Source organism: Callionymus lyra, chromosome 6, assembly GCF_982586985.1.
Source record: "Callionymus lyra chromosome 6, fCalLyr1.hap1.1, whole genome shotgun sequence".
Lineage (NCBI taxonomy): Eukaryota > Metazoa > Chordata > Actinopteri > Syngnathiformes > Callionymidae > Callionymus > Callionymus lyra.
Genome location: NC_141823.1, coordinates 9,689,917 through 9,711,737, shown reverse-complemented (window position 1 = coordinate 9,711,737; position 21,821 = coordinate 9,689,917). Strand labels below are relative to the sequence as shown.

General features: G+C 39.4%; 1 protein-coding gene across 4 annotated transcripts in view; it reads right to left on the bottom strand.

The window, feature by feature from the left end:
• Positions 1-21,821, bottom strand: part of chd9 (chromodomain helicase DNA binding protein 9) — a 106,916-nt gene that overhangs the window by 83,971 nt on the left and 1,124 nt on the right. For 2 of the 4 annotated variants that reach the window (XM_087793526.1, XM_087793525.1), the window contains exon 2: positions 12,294-13,888. In XM_087793526.1, coding sequence (XP_087649652.1) covers positions 12,294-13,832 — 1,539 coding nt within the window. In that variant the 5' untranslated portion in view covers positions 13,833-13,888. Of the gene's footprint in view, positions 1-267; positions 345-12,293; positions 13,889-21,821 lie in introns of those variants that run through there. The other 2 variants (XM_087793528.1, XM_087793529.1) reach the window with 2 other exon arrangements.

Sequence of the window (21,821 nt, the reverse complement as noted above, 5' to 3'; positions counted from 1 at the left end):
ACGGCTCTGAACTTTCGTCGTACCATGAGTTTCCAGCCGGCCACGGTGTCCTACTTACTCGCGCAGTCAAAGGTCACGGCAACTTTCAATGACTGTACGTCACACTGCGAGAGCAACACTTGCCGCTCGCACATGCGCCGACACACACACTCTCTCGGCAGACACACACACACACACAAACCAGGAAGTGAAAGCAGCCACATTCGAGCGCCTCGACCAGCCGGACGAGGAGGAAGAAGGGAAGAGAAACATACTTTAGATTCAGACCTACGGTTCAGTTCGCTGCTGGCAAAGTTCCCACATGCTCCTGACACACTCCAGTCCAAGTACAACTCCCTCCTCCCTCTTCCCTGCAGGCTCCTCCCCTTCCTGCCCAGGCCCCTCCTGTTCCGCCCCGGGAGCACGGCCCACCTGACATCCTGTTGACCTCCGACCCCGGCGTTATCCTCCACCCCTCCTCCCTCTGCTGGCAGCGCTCCAAACAAATGAGCTGATGAGGCCGGATGCAAACAGACAGGCCGGTCGAGTGTGTGTGTGTGTTAGTGTGTGTGTGTGTGTGTGTGTCGGGGGGAGGTGAACAGACAGCGTGTGAATGAGCGGCCAATCGGAACGTGAACACTGAAGCAGCAGGCTTTTCCCTGAGGTGTGTGTTTGTTGGTCTATCTGCTCGGAGGTCCACCTGCTTCATTCTTACCGTAGTCTTTCACTAAAGCAATGATTTATTTTTCGATTATCGATCCGATCGTCGGGGACAGAATGCGTTTTAGTAAATTGAGAGGTTTTAGGTAAATAAAAATAGAAATTTTGCTTTTTTTTTTGAAGGTTTCTGTTGGATATAAAGTGCATCTCATTGATTAAACCAACAAGAAAACCCACATTTATAATTAATGAAAATACAAGATAGTTTAGTTAACCAGAAACAATATAAGGTTAATTCTCAATACCCAGTCACGGAAATTAAGAAAAAGGAACACAAGGAAAATTATGTTGCTTTTTCTTAATGTAGTACATTTTTAAGGGTTACGTGGCAAAGTTGTATTTACAATTATTAAGATTTGTGGTCCAACCTTTATTTAATTAAATTCAAACTGTGTGTTTTGACAGGAATTACATGTGATTTTTATCAATTTTAAACATTTGACAATGTATTGATCTTTAAAAAAGAAAGATATGTTTGGAACGATTGATTTAATGACTTCAATCAAAGACTTCGCCACATGTACACAATTATCTGAGCGATATGAAGGACTGTATTTTCTTAAAAAAAAAAGAGGTTTTAAATAAATAAAAATACAATTTGGCTGTTTTTAAGGTTTCTTTTGGACATAAGATGCATCTCATTGTCTTCAACGAAGATCAAAAGATAATGCAAGATATCAAAATTATTGACATAAAACAACCAAAACAAGATAATTTGGTGTGTTTATCTTTTGGCATTCAAAGAAAATAAAAAAGGGGTCCAATCTAGTTTTGAGGTCCCAACCCTATTTATTGCATAGAAATGAAATCATGTCCTTATTGACATTTTTTCTTATTGACATTTGAATAATTTTAAGATTATTCATTAAATACCCTTCCAAGAATTTCTTTTTTTTTTTTTTTTTTTAATTAAGCTCCTGTTTGATTTTGAGATCCTTTATTCTTCCCTGTCTGGGGAAATTTGAGGTAATGATGATACAACTTCAATCTCTCTCTCATATATACTGTATATATATATATATATATATATATATATATATTTATACATACATACATACATACATACATACATATATATATATATACAAACACACATATATATATATATATATGTATGTATATACTGTATATATAGATATATAGATATAGATACATATATATACATACATATATATGTATGTTTTTATATATAGATATATACATACATACATATATATATATGTATATATTATTCAACAAAGTGGTGTACCTGATGATAAATGAACTTTATTTTGTTATTTTTTTTAACAGAATAATTTCATTTTCAGTTTCACTGGGAACACTTCGCTTGTCTACCTTGTGGAGCTGCTCTGGTCTCAAGTTTCAGGGCAGATTATGTCGCTGCTTGTCCGGTCTCGTCGGCCAAGCGTCTGCTTATATAAATCTAAATGCGGTCAGCAGACAGCCAGGTCGTCGCACATTCAAAGTCCTACCTGAGAGGAGCGACATTTCCCCTCATTTAGAAAAAAGCTCTTCGGCGGCAGCGTGACACCAGTGACAGGACGATAAAATCGACACGAGCAAAGCATGCTGGGAGGAGGCACCTGCTGCTGCTGCTGCTGGGTGTCACAGCCGGCGGGCTCGCCGTGACCGCGGGCCCAGACTATCATCAGTATCTGGCTCTCCACGACCCATCTCTGGTTCTGTCTGATGAAAATTACAGCTGAGGGCCGGCGTGAGCCAACACTCGGCGAAGGCCAATCGTTAAATATCTATCATGGCAGCGAGGAGACGCGGCGCTGATGGACTAAAGGGGGGAAGATTAAATGGTGGATCAACCTCACAAAAGGATGTCAATGACTACCTCATTACCGTACAGGTTACAAATGACTTTGTCCACCACAAATAGCTGCATAAAAAAGCATTATCGCACACTTTTATACCACCAAGAGTATCAGTGTCAGTCGTTTTTATCATAGTTTCTTTCATAGTCAGTACATCAACACCCCTTTAAACTCCATCACCTCCAGCATATGATTGACAGCTGCTTATAATCAATTCTGAGTGCCAATGACTTTTTAAGCGACTCATACCTTCAGTTGTTTGTTGACCATTGGACAGGGATCGCCATCCATTTGTGAACCGTTTTATTGTCGGCATTATATTCACCGACTGATTCTTCGGATAGAAACGGTAAAAAAAGAGTTGGTTTTCCAATAATTTTCACTAGTTTACAGTTTATTTGTGGAGTAATATCGACCGAAAAAAAGTGTCTTGACGCATTAATTGTCACCGACTAATGTTACTTTAAAAATAACCTACTGTCTGACACTACTAGTAAGTAAAACAGAAGTGATATAAATGTCTCTTAATGTGAGGCCCGTTTACAAATGCCTTTCAGGGTTTGGGGTCGACTCCCATAGGAGTGTAGTAAGTTAAGTTAATACTTTTCCAGGCAACAAAGTCACCAACAGCCACTTTTCAACTGTCTTTTGACTCACACCAAAAGATGTTTTTTTTTGTCCAGACAGTGAAGAGACTCCCATGTCATCAGCTACTAAGTCACATTATTCTTGTACATTTTTGTTGTTGAACATTGATATTTTATTCTGTTCATTTAAGCATCGACACGACACAGAAAGCAACGTTTGTAAAGGTCCAGTTGACACGACCACGCCCCCACAGGTTAGAAAATGGACCAATGGGACGCTTTCTTTGTCATAACAGAGAATTAACGTTAGCGTTTAGCCAGACGGGAGACCACATTTCCCATGAGCACTCGCTAAACGTGTCCCGGTTTGCAGCAGTTGGACGAATTGGACTTCCATTGTCTGAATGAAGGATGGATACCGATGAGGCAATGAATCCGATTGTGGATAATGAAATATGATATGCGTTATAATGGCTTTGTAAATAATCTTACTTGTTTTTGTACCATAATTTGCCCCCCCCCCCACAACCAGCGCGATATGTAGCATGTTCACACCATCCCCAACAACTTTTACAGTGAAAATAAAAATCACACAAAACACCTCAAGTCACAGTATGCAAGTCATTCAACTAGTTTTAAGTTGATGTGTCATCATAAGTTATATGCAAATATTTAAGTACAAAAAGGGTAGATACCCAAAACTACCCATAACTGCTTTAACGTCTACAAATGCAAAAATATGCAGATAAATTGAAACCATTTCTACTTTAGTGGTGAGGCGTAGAACTTGCGAAAAAAAGTTCATCCACTATTCGTGGGATGGATTTGCATTCGATCTAAAAATAAGACTGTGCGACCACTTTTGTTGTGAGTATGAAGTTAGTCAAGCAGTGCTTTACGTTTCATGCTTCCGTCAGAGAAGCTTGAAGTACACGAACCCCACCTATACTGCAAAGATTAATCAGACGGTTTAGTTGTTTACAAAAAAATTGTTTAGGGGCGTCATATCTCAGATGGTGGAGTGGTTGGCTCATGGTCTGAGAGGTTGTGGGTTCAATACCAGTTCCAGACGAGATTGTGGCGTTGTGTCCCTGAGCAAGACACTTTACCCTGGTTGCTCCTGATGGTTTCTGGTGCGCTGCGTCGCAGCCTACTCCCATCAGTGTGTGATTTTGTGTGTAAATGGGCGAATGCGTAACTCGGTGTAAAGCGCTTTGGCTGCTAAATAAACATAGAAAAGCACTTTATAAGTAAGAACCATTTATATATATATTTTCCACTGTGCATATTCAATCTGATCAAGCTTTTCTTTAGGAAAAGAAAAATACTTTTCTTCACATAAAACAACCAAAACATTTGGCTCAATGGTGGATCAGCACCAAACCTGATAGAGAAGAGTAAAGTACCATGATAACACTAATGGTTTTGATAATCGTGGCAATTCTAGAGCTTTGGATTTATCATCGTTTGTCCTTCATACTATATTAAGCGAAACATAGTGGAGTTCCCAGATGAACGTTAGCATTAGCTACAACAAAACCTCGCTAAACAGTCGTTTTTATTCTCACTGATAATAGTCGCTACTACATCACCTGAAATATATTTTCTGATGATCTCATCATCCTGCATCCTTCAGTTGAGATCTTCGCACCAACATGTTCTCTGTAGTGCTTGGGTTGTTTTTAAATTGTGTGTGAAATTATCAGTCGCTGTGCCAACATGCACCACCATATTGTAATAAATGCCTGAACCTAATGAAAATTCTTAATAAAAACATGCGTGTTTGCGTTAAAAAAATGTGTTTCAATTGAGTTTAATTCAGATCGAGAGGTCAGGATTATACCGACCATCGTTTGGGTCATAATTGTGTGTCACAGGTTTACCCAACATGACATGACATACAACTGTCACTCCAGCACTTAATGGATTAGAGGTGTGTATTGAAAAGAAGCTGTCGATACAATAAGTATCACGACACAGCAACAATAATATGAAATATTCTGATATACTGTGATACTGTAGGACCCAATGATGCAGGATTGTCCCTGGTTTTGACAAATTTACTTCACAAAGTCGTCATGTTCATTTGTGTTATAACCAAAATATGTCCAAACAACAGCTATAAAGGCTGTTGGAGTCGACTGTATCCGCTTGTCCTCAGTCATCGCCATTAGCTGTGGAGAACATAATGACTGCTGTCATCTAGGATCCCAAGGTATAATTGCAACATATTTTCAAACGCTATAGCATATAGAAGTATAGAATATAATATTTGCATGTCTATTGTAACTAAAAAAATATATATATATATTTTATTTTATACAAACTTTAAAAAAAAAGTATAAATCATAAAATAACTATGATAAAAGTAAAATTAAGAAAAAAAGGAAATTATTACTATTATTTTATATAGATAAAGTGCTGTGGAATATATAGATACAGTATTCATATTTTTTTTGTCACATTCCTTGCAAAGATATAGATAAAGCTGAGGTTGACTTTGACAATCTTGAAGTTTTACTCTTCTGGCAGCGGTTTGTTTACAAACGGCCGGAGGGAAGTTGGAAGAGAGTCTCTTCTTCCAAGCTTGAGGCAGAGTAGTTTGGATATGATCGAATGTTGTGACGCCTGAGAACACATGTATGAATCATATAGTATCATCTGGTGGCATCTGAACAGAGAAGATTGAATCTTAAATACACACAGATTTGATCAGACTACTGAAATAATGTTCATACCGTCACCCCGGCGTACAAAACCATAAAGAAGTGAATCAACAGTGACAAAATGTATCAACGACTCTTATGTATTGTCATTAATTATAGTTGAAATTTCACTTTAAAAGATGGTGCTTAAAGATTAACAGCGGTTTCTTGTATGGATTCTTTCTTTGATCGTGTAACTTCCGAATATACTGCCTAAACACCGTCACTTGACTACGTGGCAAGGAAAAGAAAAAGCAGGAAGAGGCCAGTTGAGAATATTTCGCTATTTTTGCGAGAAACCCCCGAGGCAAGTTCACTGTGTCAAAGTAAATATATGCCCAGGGAGGTTTGCAGATCACCTCTGTTTACACGCACAAACAAGTTTATCTTTCAGATTCTTCACAGGATTTTACAGCAGTGGTCGTCAGCTTTCTTATTTGCTTTGTGTAATATTTACCTCTGCCAAGGAGATTATGCTTTTACGACGCTGTGAACTCCATCCTCTGTGTTTGCAAAACTACTTGAAAAGGTTGTAAAGATATTTCAAGGAAATGGATGAAAACGTTGATAGTAGGACAAGGAACGGAGGTTTAGGAATCATAACTGATTGACGATTGGATCCAGGAATATTTTGAGGATCTGTTAAAAAAGTGAGGAAAGCATGACTTCATAAAACACAGCATACTGTACTATGAACCCAAACGTTAATTTGTGGCCACGAAATACTACATTTTGGCCCCAAAACACAATTTGAAATAACGACGCTACATCATGTAGGCAGAGTAAAATGCCTTCACTAAATAAATTTAAAAAAGCCTAACAAGGGCAAGAACAAACATCTCTAAAGTAACCATGTTAAAAATTACAACAGCGAGAGTTGGTTGCGAACCAGGAGCCTTAAGAATCATGAGGGATGTACTGATCCAGGCTAGTGACGGAATAGATGTAACAGATAAATAAAAAACTATAAAACTACTTTTAAATTACTTTGTGTTTTTTAACAATGTCATGTCAGGATTTGTTGCTTCCAATAAAATCAATTCAATAATTTGTGTCTGTTTTGCTAGTTGGCGTTGTTTGTTTTTTTTGTTCATTCAACATTGTTCAAGGGTTGCTAAGGATTTAAGTAAATCGAACCAACATCACCGACTGAAGGATGATCTTATTCAGGACCGACAATCAACATTGATTATTCAATACAGGATATTAACATTGATTAAATAAAACATTAGAGATTCAAACTAGTTCATAATGGGGGAAAAGTTTCCTGTCAAAAGCCGGTTCTGGTTTCCATACCCAGGTGAGCGGACAGGTGGCGCCACTCTGGTGCTGAATGAAGATGACTGAGCTCATCATAGCCAAATATTGCTAATATGTTTTATTACCCTTTGTGATTATGATTTCCAGATAATTTGATATTAAGACATATCGCAATGGAAACCGTTTGTTCCCTAACTATTACGACAAAGAACCATGTTTTGATGATTCTAAGGCTCACTCAAAATCATTTTATTTTCTCAGAAAAATCAAGAATTATCTGGTGCACCATAAGTATCAACCCTGGTTTTGATTACTGACCTCGAAAATTATATCGGTAAGCTACGAAGCCTCACTGAGCTCAATGCAGCTCAAAATCTCATATAATGAGTGAATATAGACTTCTTCATAGATATTGGACATTATAATCTGGTTTCATCCTTTAGTCCCGATTATTTTGTTCCATTTACGAGTCCATTTACCAGAAATTCCTTTTGCAACTACAGACTTTAACTGACCCTACCGTCACCCATCAAGTCTCATTTAAAATAGTTAGGAGATGAGCCCATAACAACCTTTAAAGTACAAATGTTTGGTAGTATTTTGAGCTATGTGATATGGAAACATAGGAGAAGAGAAGGTGAAAATATAAATCCTTAACCAGTATCCTGTGCTGTGTCTAAAATCGCATACTTGCGGACTGGCATCAGGATAGTGTACGTACTAACAAGTACGCATATTCTCGACAGATAGTATGGCGCTACGCAGTAATTGTAAATGACGCGACAGCTTCTTCTACTACTACTACTTAATGATGATTTCAACCAGCTGTAGGAACACTATCGACACCTGCTGGTAGAGAGATATTTATGCCGGTAACTATATATTACGTCATATGGCGTAATTTCGGGTGACAACGTCAAAGGCCCCAAGATGGCAGCCGTTTAGGGTAGAATCCATCGATCCATACTCAGTTTTGTGGGTGTTTTAGTACGCCAATTTAGTGTGCATGGCGTAATAATGTATATTTCGCATACTAAGAATTGAGACACACTTATGCATTAAAAATACTAAGTTTAAGTATTGAGACACAGCTCCAGCGTGTTGGAGGAAGACATGTAACGCACAAACCCATTGACCCTGGAATTGTCGCCAGGGTGACCAGGAAACAGATCCTAACAAAACGATACGGTTGACAATTTTAATACATGATTCATAGAGATTCAAATGTTGGGCAAGATAACGATGAACGCCGTTCAATTGATATCACGCTCGCTAAAGTGTGGACACGGAGCGGATTTTATCTACCACTGTGCAAAACAAAAAAAAAAAAAAAGATCCAGCAGACCTTGGACGACGATTCAATCTTGAGGCCTGAAGAGCTTGTCGCAGCTGCAGCTGACCACAGCAAACCATTTGAAATCCTAATTAGCCACAATCACTGCAGGGGAGTGAAGTGTGGGCAGTGATCCCCTGATGCCTTGCCTGTTCAGCAAACACACTATCAGCAGGCTCTTCACACATCACTGCACATGTATAGCACAGTCAGCCTGCCAGCAACAACACGGGCCTGCATGTTGACACAGACTGGGAGAGGCTCTTTCGAAGAGGGAGCCGTGGTTTTTACGACCCACTTTCAATCACGGAACTGTTGATTATCTGGTCAAAGATGCCCCTTTTTTTCTGGATGTTAAAAAGCAACTCGCGCTCACACTCACGATCAATTCTCTTCACCCAGAAGGCGTACGCTTCGTCTTGGAGAAGTGCTAATCCGTGCGGCGGTTTGGGCAATTTGCAAAAGGTCAAGGGGTAATGGGTCAGCTGTCAGAGAGACTGCAGAGCAATTTAATTGAATCACACAGTCGTGCGGTAATTATATGGTTACAGTCGGGCTGGTGTTGGTTTGGAAATGTAACACATTACGGCTATAATCAGGTGTTGAAAACAGGTTGTCACAAGGAAATCACAATATTTAAGGGGTCCGAGTCCAGACTTGAGCTGATACAAGCATTTTTTTAAACCATGATTGATTGTCATGCTTTCATTTTATAAAGTCACAGTAGTTTTTAAGTATTTTACGATTTTGACCCAAACTGAAGGCTAGAAGGCGTTTTATAGTCGTGGTGAAGGGAAACTGAAATCTCTATGACGGTATTTTTGTGCGTCAAATGCACACAAATTAAAATATACACACCTTCATGCTTTGAATACGAAGAGCTTATTATGTTATATTAAAAAAAATGTATTGACAGATCCAGCCCCGCTAGTCGTTTTATGTGGCCTGCTTAAAGTAGATTCATTTTATTGTATTAAGATGTTTAAGATAAGAAGCGCAGATCGTCAATGTCTATAATTATACCGATAAGTCAAATAACAGTAAAACTGATTTCAAATGAATTCAATTGGTTTTGTAAAAGGAAAAAAAAAACACAAAGACGGACAAAGATAAATTGAGCCTCCGAAAATGAAAAGACACAAAATCAGTCATATTTCACGTGACAGAATTTTGTAAACGCAAATTTTGTTAAGCTTTCAACTTATATATATAAACTATTTAAGATCATTGGAGATTTATTTGGGAACTGAACACACACCTGAGTAAAGATCTCACCACATTTTATTTTAACAGCTGTTATTTTGGTTTAAGTGAAGAGGTACTTTTGAAATACAAAATATCTTCCTTTGAATATTCAGAAATATTAATCATCTTTTGGGTAAATACATTTGAATTGTGGGTGCTGAAAATGACTGACTCTAAAATTACTGTATTTTTAAACACACAGTAAAATAATCTTCTCTAATTCTAGTGCTATGTTCTACCCTTTTTCTCGATTACATAATTAAAACTTGGGGTCAAATCTAAAGTCAGTCATCAAGTTAAAAATATACAGTATATATATTTTTCAAAACAACTTCACAACTCAAAGATGCCACAGCTAGACATGATCCAACAACAAAACTTAAATCCCATCCTGTCATGAATTTTATTCTTCAATGACCAATCTTAGAATCTCCACAGCAGTTTCAGACCGATGACTAGTCCAGCAGAACACCTCTGTATCACCAGTTTCCTAAAAAGACACAAAGCTTAAGTCCTAGAGTCTATGTTGTAATTCACTTTTCACACCCTCAACTCTCCAATGACAACATGTGTTTATGCAGGACCAACAGCTGCAACTGGCAACAATACATCTCTGGGCACGAGGAAGGAAGAGAACTCCTGCTGGTGTTGAAACCAATATGAGACGCCGAATAAAAACTGCGTATGCTTCTGGACATGTGTCACTCGCGGTGTGTCTCGGGGGGACGCTGCTAAGTTGCTCGCCCGACTGAGGTCTGGGAACTGCCTGGAGCCTGTTACAGCCGGCTAATGCATTCACCGAAGCCTCCCCCCCTTCACTCCTCGTCTCCCACTCGCCGCTCGTCCTCTCGGTCTCGTTCCCCTCTTCTTCTTCTTTTTTTTCTCTGAGCTGTCTGTCTTTTTCCATGAGCTGCTGCTGTCTTCATCTCCCCGAGCCCACCCTCCCTCGGGGTCCAAACCACTCTCCCTCGCTATGCTCTCCCACACGTGCGCACACACACACACACACACACACTCACACACACTCACACTCTCACACACTCGCGGACGCAGAAAGTGTGACAGCTACCACAACAGTGTGCAACCTCCCCCACACACTCCAGCGCGGCAGTGTGCGAGTGCTCCTGGCTTGCCCTGACCCACATCTTGATATAGCCCTAAGTATGCTTACAGCTAAGTCCCGAAGACACTCCACTCTTAGCCTAATCAGGCCTGACCTGCTGTCGGTGCACTGGCCAGATAGACAGGCCCGGTTGTAGACGCACCTTCTCAGGCGGACGGTGCTGCTGTCTTCCTACCCGACACCCACTGATTCTACCTTTAAAAGCGTTCTTTTTATCCATTAAAAGTTGTTATGCAGCAGGTTGCATGGGCGTAATGTCCATTTAATCTCTCCTCAAAGACTGATTGTAAATAATAACCTGCATGTTTTATTTTTAATTCTTTATGTTAATGACCCATTGAAGCCATTGTATCCCTCCTGCTCTTGTAGCGGGGGTTTCGCTGCTGCAAATCCTCAGTCGACCCTTTGAATTTTGCTCCCCCGAAGTCTACCAAAATTGCTGTCTTAAAAGCTCTGGCCACAACAGGAAGATCAGGCTTTAGGGCAGGGGTCCCCAGACTTTTACTGTGAGGGCCCGTCATTTTACATCTTCTGATACGAGGTAGAATATAACAACAATAACAACAAAAAAAACATACCGTCTTGATTCTTATTCAGCTACTCTAAAAACAATGTACCCCCTAAAAAGGGGTCATTTTATATAAAGACTGGGACCAGACAAGGTATTGTCTCCATCATAAACGCCTCTGTTTAAAATAGTCAAAACCTGAAAACATTACAACTTAAGAAAAGCTATTCGACTAAAGTTTTCTAAAGGGCCGGATTATCAGAAGGATGTGCGGGTTAGCCCCTCTACTACTATTTCCTGTTGAATTTTGGTCAAACAGATGGAAAATAGATACACTATGTTATAAATAATTTAGCACTTATATACTTTAAAAAGCAACAGCTAAGTGCTCTGTTATAGTCATTGTTGACTGCAAACATTGTGAAACTTAAGGCCTTTTCTGTCCAATTGTTGTATCTTTACTTTCCCTGTTAATGTGACATGGATTAATAGGAAAAGTATCTGCAGAAAACATTTAATTTATCAGATTTAACATAAAATTGTGATGGTATTTTTCCAAAGAACCTCCGCAGCCATAGACTATATTGCATACTAACAAAAAACTCAACAACCTATAAGGCTCCATACATTGATCGTTTCTGGTCCTGTTATCTTGCTCAGAGGTTCTGGGAAATGTTTATTTAACTATGCAAAGTTTTTTTTTTTTTAAATACTGGGCACAAATGGTACAGTAACGAGTAAGTAAAGTACACCAAATAGGAGGTTGTTTTCTTTTGTCTGAAACAAATCCTACTAGACTGGCTTTGTAAACATAAACATTAATTGCCCCAAGAACCTTTGATTTAAAAACAAATATAGTTAGAAAAGTTGAATTTAACACGTCTCCTAAATGCCTTCTTAAACCCTTTTAGAACTACACTAAACACAACTTTCCAATTATCACTAGAGCAAACTTGCCAAACAGGTTGTCAAAACAACAAACACCAAAAAAAACAACAACGCTTAATTACCTTTATCTCCTCATTTTCAACAGGCAGTGGCCCCAGGTGTACTTGGTTGGAATCCACCCAGGAACTGTTTGACTGTTCATCCTGTTGGCTGAGAGCAGCCTCCAGTTGGGGTATAATGTCTGGCAGTAGATCGGGCGGTTCCAGCCTGTCTAACTCACCATCCTGCGCCATTAACTGTGGAAAAGTCTCTTCTAAATGTCGGTATCCTTTAGTGTTGCTTGCGCCACGGTTCGTCGGCTGGGCAGAGGGCAGTTGACTATTCATGTTGGAGAAGCACAATTTCTCATCAAATAACTTTGACTTTCCCTGGACATCTCCTGGACTCTGCAAGGTCCGGAAAGGACATTCCTGTGTCTGGCTTATAGTGGTTCTTATCGGCTGATGGTCCACGACTGACGCGAACTGACATGCCGACCCTGTTTGCTGTGACATGGAGGAGCCCAGGGGAGTAGTGGTAGTGGTGGGCATTGGCACAGAAGCCGTGGGTAGCGACTTCTGACTGAGGCTGGGTATTTCCGGTTCTCCCGGGTACGCGGGAAACTGAGCTGACTGATACGGGGAGGTTGAGTTGGCAGCGTATGTGGTCGGTGGGTGAACCATGGACGTTGAATGCATGGGTAGCGGCATGGCGTTTCCAACCAGACTGGACCCGGTGTAGGCTTGATTCCCCATGTTCAAGTGGAAGCTGCTCGGCTTCAGATCACCGTTCACGGGGTCATTGTCGCCCATCATATAGGGCTTACTCTGCGGAGCTCTGGAATGAAACCTCTGCCCTCCGATAGTCAGATGGTGTTGAACCTGGTGTTGATAGTGCTGCTCCTGCTGTGCCCTCTGGGTGTGACCTCCCTGGTGAAATGAGAAATGGGGCTGTTGCTGCAGAGACACAGCTTGCGTGTTCACATGATGGTGCCTCTGCTGGTTCAACAGCTGATGACTTTGTTGTTGCTGCAGCTGCTGTCGCATTCTCTGCTGCTGTTGGTGACAGGGGTGGTGCTGCTGCTGCTGCTGTGACTGGATCTGTCTGGCGTGGAGATGAGGGTTGTGTAGCTGCTGCTGCTGCTGTTGGGAAAGCGATGGCTGCTGCGGCGCTTGAGTAACAGGATGGTACCCGTTACCGTTTTGGTCCTGATTACCCCACATTGCAGTGCTGCTGCTGCTGAAGAACATGCCGTTCGTTTGGGACGCCGGGCCCATGGAAGCGTTGTGATACTGACCATGTTGCTCCGCGATCATGCCACCCACTCCGCCCCCGGATCCTTGCGGGCCGGGAAATCCTTGCCTCATTGGATTCTGCGCCTTAATTGCACCGTAGTGACCCATTTGATGATTATACGACGGGACAGTTTGCTGGGCCGGTGTCGAGGCAGCAGATGGCATCATAACCTGGTGCTTTCCTGAGCCGTGATGCCCCATTTGGACAGTCTCGAAATCCACGCCGAGGTTAAGATCGTCCACAAACGATGGCGCGGAAACAAATCCATCGTCAACCAGTTCTTCCAGGCCTCCTGTGAAGAGGTTCGGGTCATCGAAGAAGTCCATGTTAGGCCGTGGACGGGGGATGGTCCTGATCAACAAAAGCGAACTTCCATCATATCCTGCAAAAAAAACAAAGAGCTGTTAAAACCCTAGAAAATCCACAAAATCCAAAGAAAATATGTTGATTGGAAAACCTAAGCTCTGGAATTTCACTTTTCTAATTACACAACACAGGACTCGGTCAGGTTCTTGGCGCAACACGTGTGGACAGAATATTAGACAAATACTTTTTCAGCAGCATATTTATACTGGTAAAACATTGATTCAGAAGATATTTATTTACACAACACATGTCAGGAGTATCACAGGATGAGATTTCATCCCAAGTCAAGCCATTGTAATAGACACAAATATTGCATACAACAAGTGCATCGACTGCTTGTAAAGGACGTTTACATCATGTATTATATTATAGATATGATAAATATCAGAGATAGAAAATAAAATAAAAAGGTTTTCTTTGACTCTAAAAAACATACATGGCCACTGTGAAACCAATGGAACTGTATCTTTTTATTGTGTTTAATTCTAATGCAAACTGAATTACATTGAGTTGGATTCATTAGTTTGTTTTAAACTGTTGGTAAAAAATGTAGAAATTAAGTTTTAACTGGAGGTCTTACAGAATTACCTACATGCGCCATACCTATGGCCCAGGGGCCAACTATGGCATGCCAAGTCATTTTATGTGGCCCGCCGATTAGTTGGCTCAAATGAATTCAGATTATAATGTTGACATGGTGTTCTATGAAGATGCCATTGCTTAAGATAAAATAAGAAATTGTGGATGTAAATGATTACAAATACAAGTAAGAGTATAACTGAAGTTGCAGGAAACAAATGCCAAGACAATTACGATTAAACCTCCAAGATTAGACTCGTACTTTTTATCACAAACAGCCCGTTAAATATACAAATTCTTGATTGAGTTTGACAGTCCTGTCATAATCTTAAGTGTTTGCTCTCTAGAGTTCAGCTAGATTTTAAGAAATCTTTTCAGAGATTATCAACTATACGCGACTTATTTTGCTAGTTGTTGTCATTTTTGCGTTCTTTACCTGCCAAACTTTCCTGCATTTTTTAAGCATAAGCATTTTATCAAAATGAACCTTAAAACTCATTCACTGAACGAAAGGAAAGTGTTTTAAAACCTTTTCTATTCAGATGTATTTGGCAAAAAAAACCTTGTCCAATCTTTACAACAAACATCAACCACACAGTCAGAGGCTCTGGGAGTTAACAACGAATTTAAGGAAGCAAGAACGAAACAGTTTTAGTTTTGGCTGTTTCTCATGCGGGCGGTTCGAAATCTCAGGTAATGGCTAGGTTTGGTGGAACTCCAGGGCTCGTCTACCGGGGACTGTCTTTCATGTGTACAGCGGAGCAGCTGGTGAAAACCAACTGCCAGCAACCAGCAGGTGCTTCATCCTGCACCGCCTCCCTCTTTCTCACACACAAGACGCACCTTAACCCCTCCAGCCCTTCCAGCGACTGCTCTGAAACGACAGAGAGTGGGGAGGTGTGGACAGCTGATTGAGTTTCAACAAGCAAGGGAGGAGGCAGAGGAGGCCCTTTGTGGGTGTGCTCGCTCCGACCAGAGACCGACGGGAAGATGACAGAAGCTTAGTCAGGTCCGTCATTATACTGACTAGCTGCCCTCAAGAACAAAAACACACAGTTCACTAGTAGTGCAAGGCTGAAATCTAAGTTTAACCCATTTGTTAGATAACCAAGCCTTTTTTTTTCCTGACCTAAGCTTTATTGTTTGCTTGGCTGATCGAGACCAAACTAAACATTAACCCTTCATCACATTGTGGTTTGACTAACATTTTAACAAGAAAACTTTTTGTTTTATCAGCTTAGGTATTAAAAATCGGTCATTTCTAAGCACATAAAGCTGGAGAAATGAAAGTTAAACATATGAGAATCTCTATAGATTAATTCTAATGCTAATTTTTAATTAAATAAGCCGGCTTAGTTAAAAGAAAGTCTTTTTAGAGGAGTTTTACAATAAGTACCAAAAAAAACCTAAACATTTGGACCACTATTTCCATGTGTGTTTAAAATAAATATCCTACAAAACACTACAAGGAATGCTTGTACTGATTCACCATAAGAATCATTTGATAGATTTTTAATACAACAAAAGATCAATAATCAATATTGATAAATGTTTTTACTATTTATTAAGGTGGTCACATGGCCAGTCACCTTCGCTTGGTTCCCACTAAAGCATAGTTCTATATTCATTTGTTTATAAAAACAGGGATTTGACCTAAGACTTTAGAATACGATAGAAAACAAATTACTATCATTCATTCGTCATCTACTGTCTTTTGCTTTAACAGAGGAATCCATCCCAGCTGTTTAGGGCGTGAGGCGGGGGTTACCCTGTCCCCAGCTTGTCACAGAGCACACAAACAACAACTCACTAACACACACCTACAAGCTAGCATAGAGCAGAAGATAGTAGTGCCCTCAGTGAACCCACGAGGCAACCATAACAGCTCCATACAGAAATACCTCAGTGTACTAAGCGAACCACTGCCGTGCACCACAAATTGCAAACAAATATTTATTCAAAACAGAATTTCCCATTTCAAATAGCATTGTTTTTCAATCTCTTGTTAAGGCAGGATCCGCTACAAGGTGGATGAGCTAAAGATTGGCAGAAAGCATGGACTACACCTAGTTAATTCATTTGATATCATCAATAAAGCGTGTTTTAGTCCATCTGAACCACGAGTCGGCTTATGTGCGAAGAACACTGTTCTCTCCAGTAAAAGGATGATACCAACAAGAGAAACTTTACTACACAGACGCAATAAAACCAGCAATAATGGTGAACTTGGAACCATGGTCCTGGCATAAAAAAAAAAACACACCAGAGACACAAGTGGCCAAAATGGTTGCACCTATGATCCAAGTGCGTGATAGCATAGGCTGTTAAGAAACAGGCAAGTGGCTTTGTGCGTGCTTTACGTAAAGGAAGCACCAAGTATGTTCAAGATCAATGGTAAGATGGAGCTTCACGATGGTGACAAGATTATGTTTTTTTGACTTTTATGGTGTTTCAAGAGTTCTTTATAAATGCTGAACAAGATTTCGGGAGTGTTTATCTCTTGTCAATTTCTTGTTAATGTCTTTCCCAACATTTTGTGATCAAAGATTTATTTTAGACGTTTATACTAATAACCGGGGCTAGAAAATGCTCAGTAAAACCATATTTGAGATACACGGGATGTGAAGTTGATATATATGGTCACACCAGTATATATTTTTTGGCGTATAAATACCACTGTTTTGTTCCGTTCTTTAAATAAAGCTGCTGCTTTTCTCCATAATGCTAGCACAGCTGACAGCTGACAGCTTTCAGTTCAGTGTCTTCTTGCTAGTTTCAACCCTTATGTGCACACATAAGCTCGTCAAACCACAACAAACAAAAAACATGGCGGACATCACAGTCGACAACAGTGTCCTTCCGAAAGAAAAAAGAAACAGATTGGTCATTTACCGATATTTTGTGGGTTTTTAGAGCATCGCAAATTTCTACACAAGGAGTCCATTAAAACAAAGTCGCTGCTGCATCAAATTTTCAAAACAACGATAATTTCAAGCTTCATTTAGCAGCGTGAACAAATAAATTGTAAAAAATGGGGTGACATACCAAATTTGGTGGCTCATCATTTTAGTCGGGGAGAAAAAAAAAAGGTTTATTAGTTTGCTGATGAATAGAAATAAACGCCCATCTCAGCGACCCGGGCGTAGTTACTTTGCTGGGGAAGTTGGCAAAATTAATAAAAATCTGTTATTTTATTTATTATTTGTTATTTTCAGGTATTCTAATAATTTTATACATCTTAACTTATTCTTTCAACTATTTTGTACATTATTGATGAGAGCCTGATCCTTTTCTCGTTTTCTTTTAAAGATATTTTCAATTCTCCTTGGACCCAGATAGTAAGTAAGTAGTTTTATTTGAAAAGCACCTTTCGCAGACCATGGTCACAAAGCCCTTAAATAACAGAACAATAAACAATTAAAATACATACACATTTAAAAACTTTAAATGGTCAAAACAACCCCAATTTAATTAAGAAAAAGCCTGCACAAATCAAAAGGTTTTAAGATGTTTCTTGAAGAAATCAGTAAACTAAATCAAACACAGAGGGAGAGGAAGATCGTTCCAAAGCTTAGGAGCAACAGCCTGGAAGGATTTCTGTCCTCTGGTCCAGAAGTGTGTTCAGGAACCATCAGTAGATTCTGATCCACAGACCTCAGAGCCCGAGTTGGGATGTAGGGCAGGATCAGATCACTGATGTTAGGAGGAACCTGACCATAAATAGCTATGAAAGTAAGAACCAGAATTTTTAAATTGTTCCTGAAAAAAACTGGCAGCCAGCGAAGAGTTTTAAGGATCGGGAAATGTAAGTTCTCCTACTAGATCATCTCAGAATTCTTCATGGAGTGCATTCCTTACGGCTTTGATTCGTATATTGGGATAAGAAGTTTAGACAATATATATACAACGCTGTATTCAATTTCATTCATGCTTTATAGAAAGGCAACAAAAAATTAATATATATTGTAAAAATCTACTTCTTTTATATGTTGGGTTTTGGAAGTGCGACTCAAAAAAGTGGCATTGTCATACCGGACTATTGTTCAGGATCACTTTAAATACAAAAAGAAAAAAAAACAACATAAAAGAACAAATATATTAACATTATGAGTATTGAAAAAAGGGCGGTTAGTAAATTATCTATATATGCTATTACAAGAAAATAGGTGAATGACTCAATCTATCGACGATGTTCCAGCATTTACTTTTTTTTATTGTGTAGTATAATTGAATGTCCTATTAGAGGATTAGTGACTGGACTACAGATACACACTACAGTATGTCATGATTCAGAGTTGAGCGCACACTTGTAATCAAATCATGTCGGTAATACCTGAAGGGCTCGTGTCCTAATCTTTAGAATCGGCGAATCAAATGTAGATACCTTTCAATAACAGTTCAGAAACTACCCATGACCTCACTGGTTTTCATCAAGCATCGCCAGACTTTCTTTCCATCTCTGGCTGAAGAGGTGAAAATAATTAAACCGTCGGATATAAACTAGTTCTAATCAACAAAACGGCTCAAATCTACTACCTTGATTTTTGCATGAAGGAGAAGCTGTGATCGTTTACAAAAGTCGGAACATCCTGGTCATGACATTGACGGTCAGCGTGGAAGTTCGGTCGTAGTATCTGGTCAACATCAGCCCCCTGACTAGTCATGTCCGTCCCGAACTGTGGCGCACTGTGTATTCTGGCACTTTTTAATCTGGGAGGATTCTGGAATTTGAGCTACGGAAGCCTCACTGTTGATGCATCACGGGACCAAAGTCCTGTATCTGTGGCCGATACACCAGAGAACATGTCAACTTAACTACTAAAAAGCTTTTCTGAGGCTTTGTCCTTCGATAAGAGAAAACTTTTTCGAAGTCAATGCCGAGAACGAGCTGTTAAGGCAAGACTACAATTGACAGAAAAACGAGTAGCATGTTGGTCCAGGGGGAAAAAAAAGCAAGACAACAAATGAGATTCATGGAAGCAGTAAAGGAAGGAATGAAGAGAATAAGAAGGAATGGAAGGCGAAAGTGAAGGAAGACTCACTTGCTGAGGCAACCCCTGATGGGACAACCAAGATTTCCTTCTGGCAGAATGAAGTGAAAACTGTGGATTTTCCAGTCGAGCCACATTCCTAATCTCAATTTAAAATTGTAAGCGCTGAACTGAAAGAGTTTTAAAATGCAAGATTCTGTCCAAATTCGTGTTGAGGAGGAAGACACTGCCAGGAACACTGTATTGACAAAGAGTGTGACTGATCAATCCAACAGGTTTAACCAGCGTTTTGGTGGGATTAAGGATCGGACACACAGGGATCACTGGGATAAATGCACAGCCTTTTGGTTCGTTTACTCATAATTGAGGGAATCTCTGTGATTACGCAACTAAAAAGACACAGAGGACTAGCTAAGCGGCACTTTTTAGAGGGTTTTTTTTTTGGACTAAACGGTTTGTGGATTGAAGGGAAACAGCTTTTTAAAAGAAGACAATGTGCAAGTTTAAACCCTAATTTCCTTTTCGATTATATTGCAACTATCAGTTTCACTTGATTTATATATTAAGAGACTTGACTGACAAGCGCGTAGTAGATAATTACTGTGGTTTCATCAGCCAATCTTTATTTAGCCTACCCTGACTCCGCCTCCTGATCAGAATTTGGTTAAACCACATTCCATTTCCGAGAAAGAAGCAATTATTGGCATCAAAACCACAACCAAACAATTTGACAGATGTTCTACTCGTGTTGACTAAGTGCCGTAACCTGAATTATTAAAAAACAATGCAACAAAAACTGTCAACGCTCTTCAGGCCAGAACTTTTTTTTTCTGCAAAATAAAATCTTTATATGTGTAAAGACAAATTGTTTGGTAGTATTTATAAATGTTTTCAGTCTGAATGGCCCAACAAACTATTTCAAAACTAACAGTTTACAAAGTGACCATTTCCTGTCCAAGTTTGAAGCTTAAAATAAAACAGTAAAAGAAAACCTTTTAAAGTCATTATTTTCTTAATAATAGTTATCCATATTCCATGTTGTAAACAAGCTGTTTTTATTACATATTATAAATACTATACCATATATTTAATAATACAAAAATAATCACTCAAAGAGTCACTCAAAATGCCTCTTTTCTTTGTGTTTTTTGTACTTTTTAATGCTGACAGTCTCAACGGAAAGTTTAATCATGCATTTAAAATACTGTGTTCTGACGTTTAAAGACTATTGAATCTTGTAAAATGTGTTGATTTTCGTTTCGCGATGTCAAAATAAAAGTAAAATGTCCGAGGTGTACATGGAACCTTGAGCCATCAGGATTTCGTTCATCAATTTTTTAAATAAGGCCATTTTTGTCCACATTGGATTGAATACTACAGAATCTGCAGATGGTCCCGGGTACTGACCACTGCGGTCAACTAAAAACATATTTTTGTTGTTTTTTTTCAACACATGGCCAATACACAATCACTTTATTTGCCAATGTACTCAAAATGATGAGGTATAAATTTGTTATTTTCCGATTCCTGTGTGTAAATGTTATGTTTAGAATATCGAAATTTTCTGATTGACCAAGTTGACGCGCCACAAATCTCTGGCAACATTTATCCACTTGACAGAACTTCCTCTCCAAACATCTACAGTGAGTAAAATGTTAATTGAAATCCCTATCATAAGACAAGTTACACATCTATCTGTGAGTCTGCAAATATCTTTTAAATTGACTGGAAGGAGTCAGTAGATCATCAAACACAGCGGAAGATCGTTTGAAAGCTTAGGAGCAACAGTCTGGAAGAATTTCTCTCCTCTGGTCCTGAACCGTGTTCAGGAACCATCAGTAGATTCTGATCCACAGACCTCAGAGCCCGAGCTGGGTTGTAAGGCTGGATCAGATCACTGATGTAAGGGGGAGTCTGATCATGAATAGAAGTTGATCCTGAAAGAAACGGGCAGCCAGTGGAGAGTTTTAAGGATTGGGTAAATGCGAGTTCTCCTACTAGAGCGGCTCAGAATTATCGCTGCAGAGTTTTGTATTAACTGCAATCGAGACAGCTTGTTTAGACACCAAAATAAACTGTTACAATAGTCTAAACAAGACACAAACGCATTGGATTATAAGCTCCAGATCATGTTGTGACAACATTTTCCTTTAGTTTAGGTTTTACTCAGTTGAAGGAAACAGTTTTTGGTGAGTTTTTTCGATCTGGGCTATTAATTTCATTTGTCAGTGCATATTTTGAGAGACAAATAAAAAAAGAACATTTCTAATTCAACGTTAATTAACTATAACATACTGAAAAATCTTTTTTTTTTTAAGTCTCTTTGTTTAGCAAGATGATTTAAACCTTTTTTTGAACCCTGTTGACTTAGTATTAAGG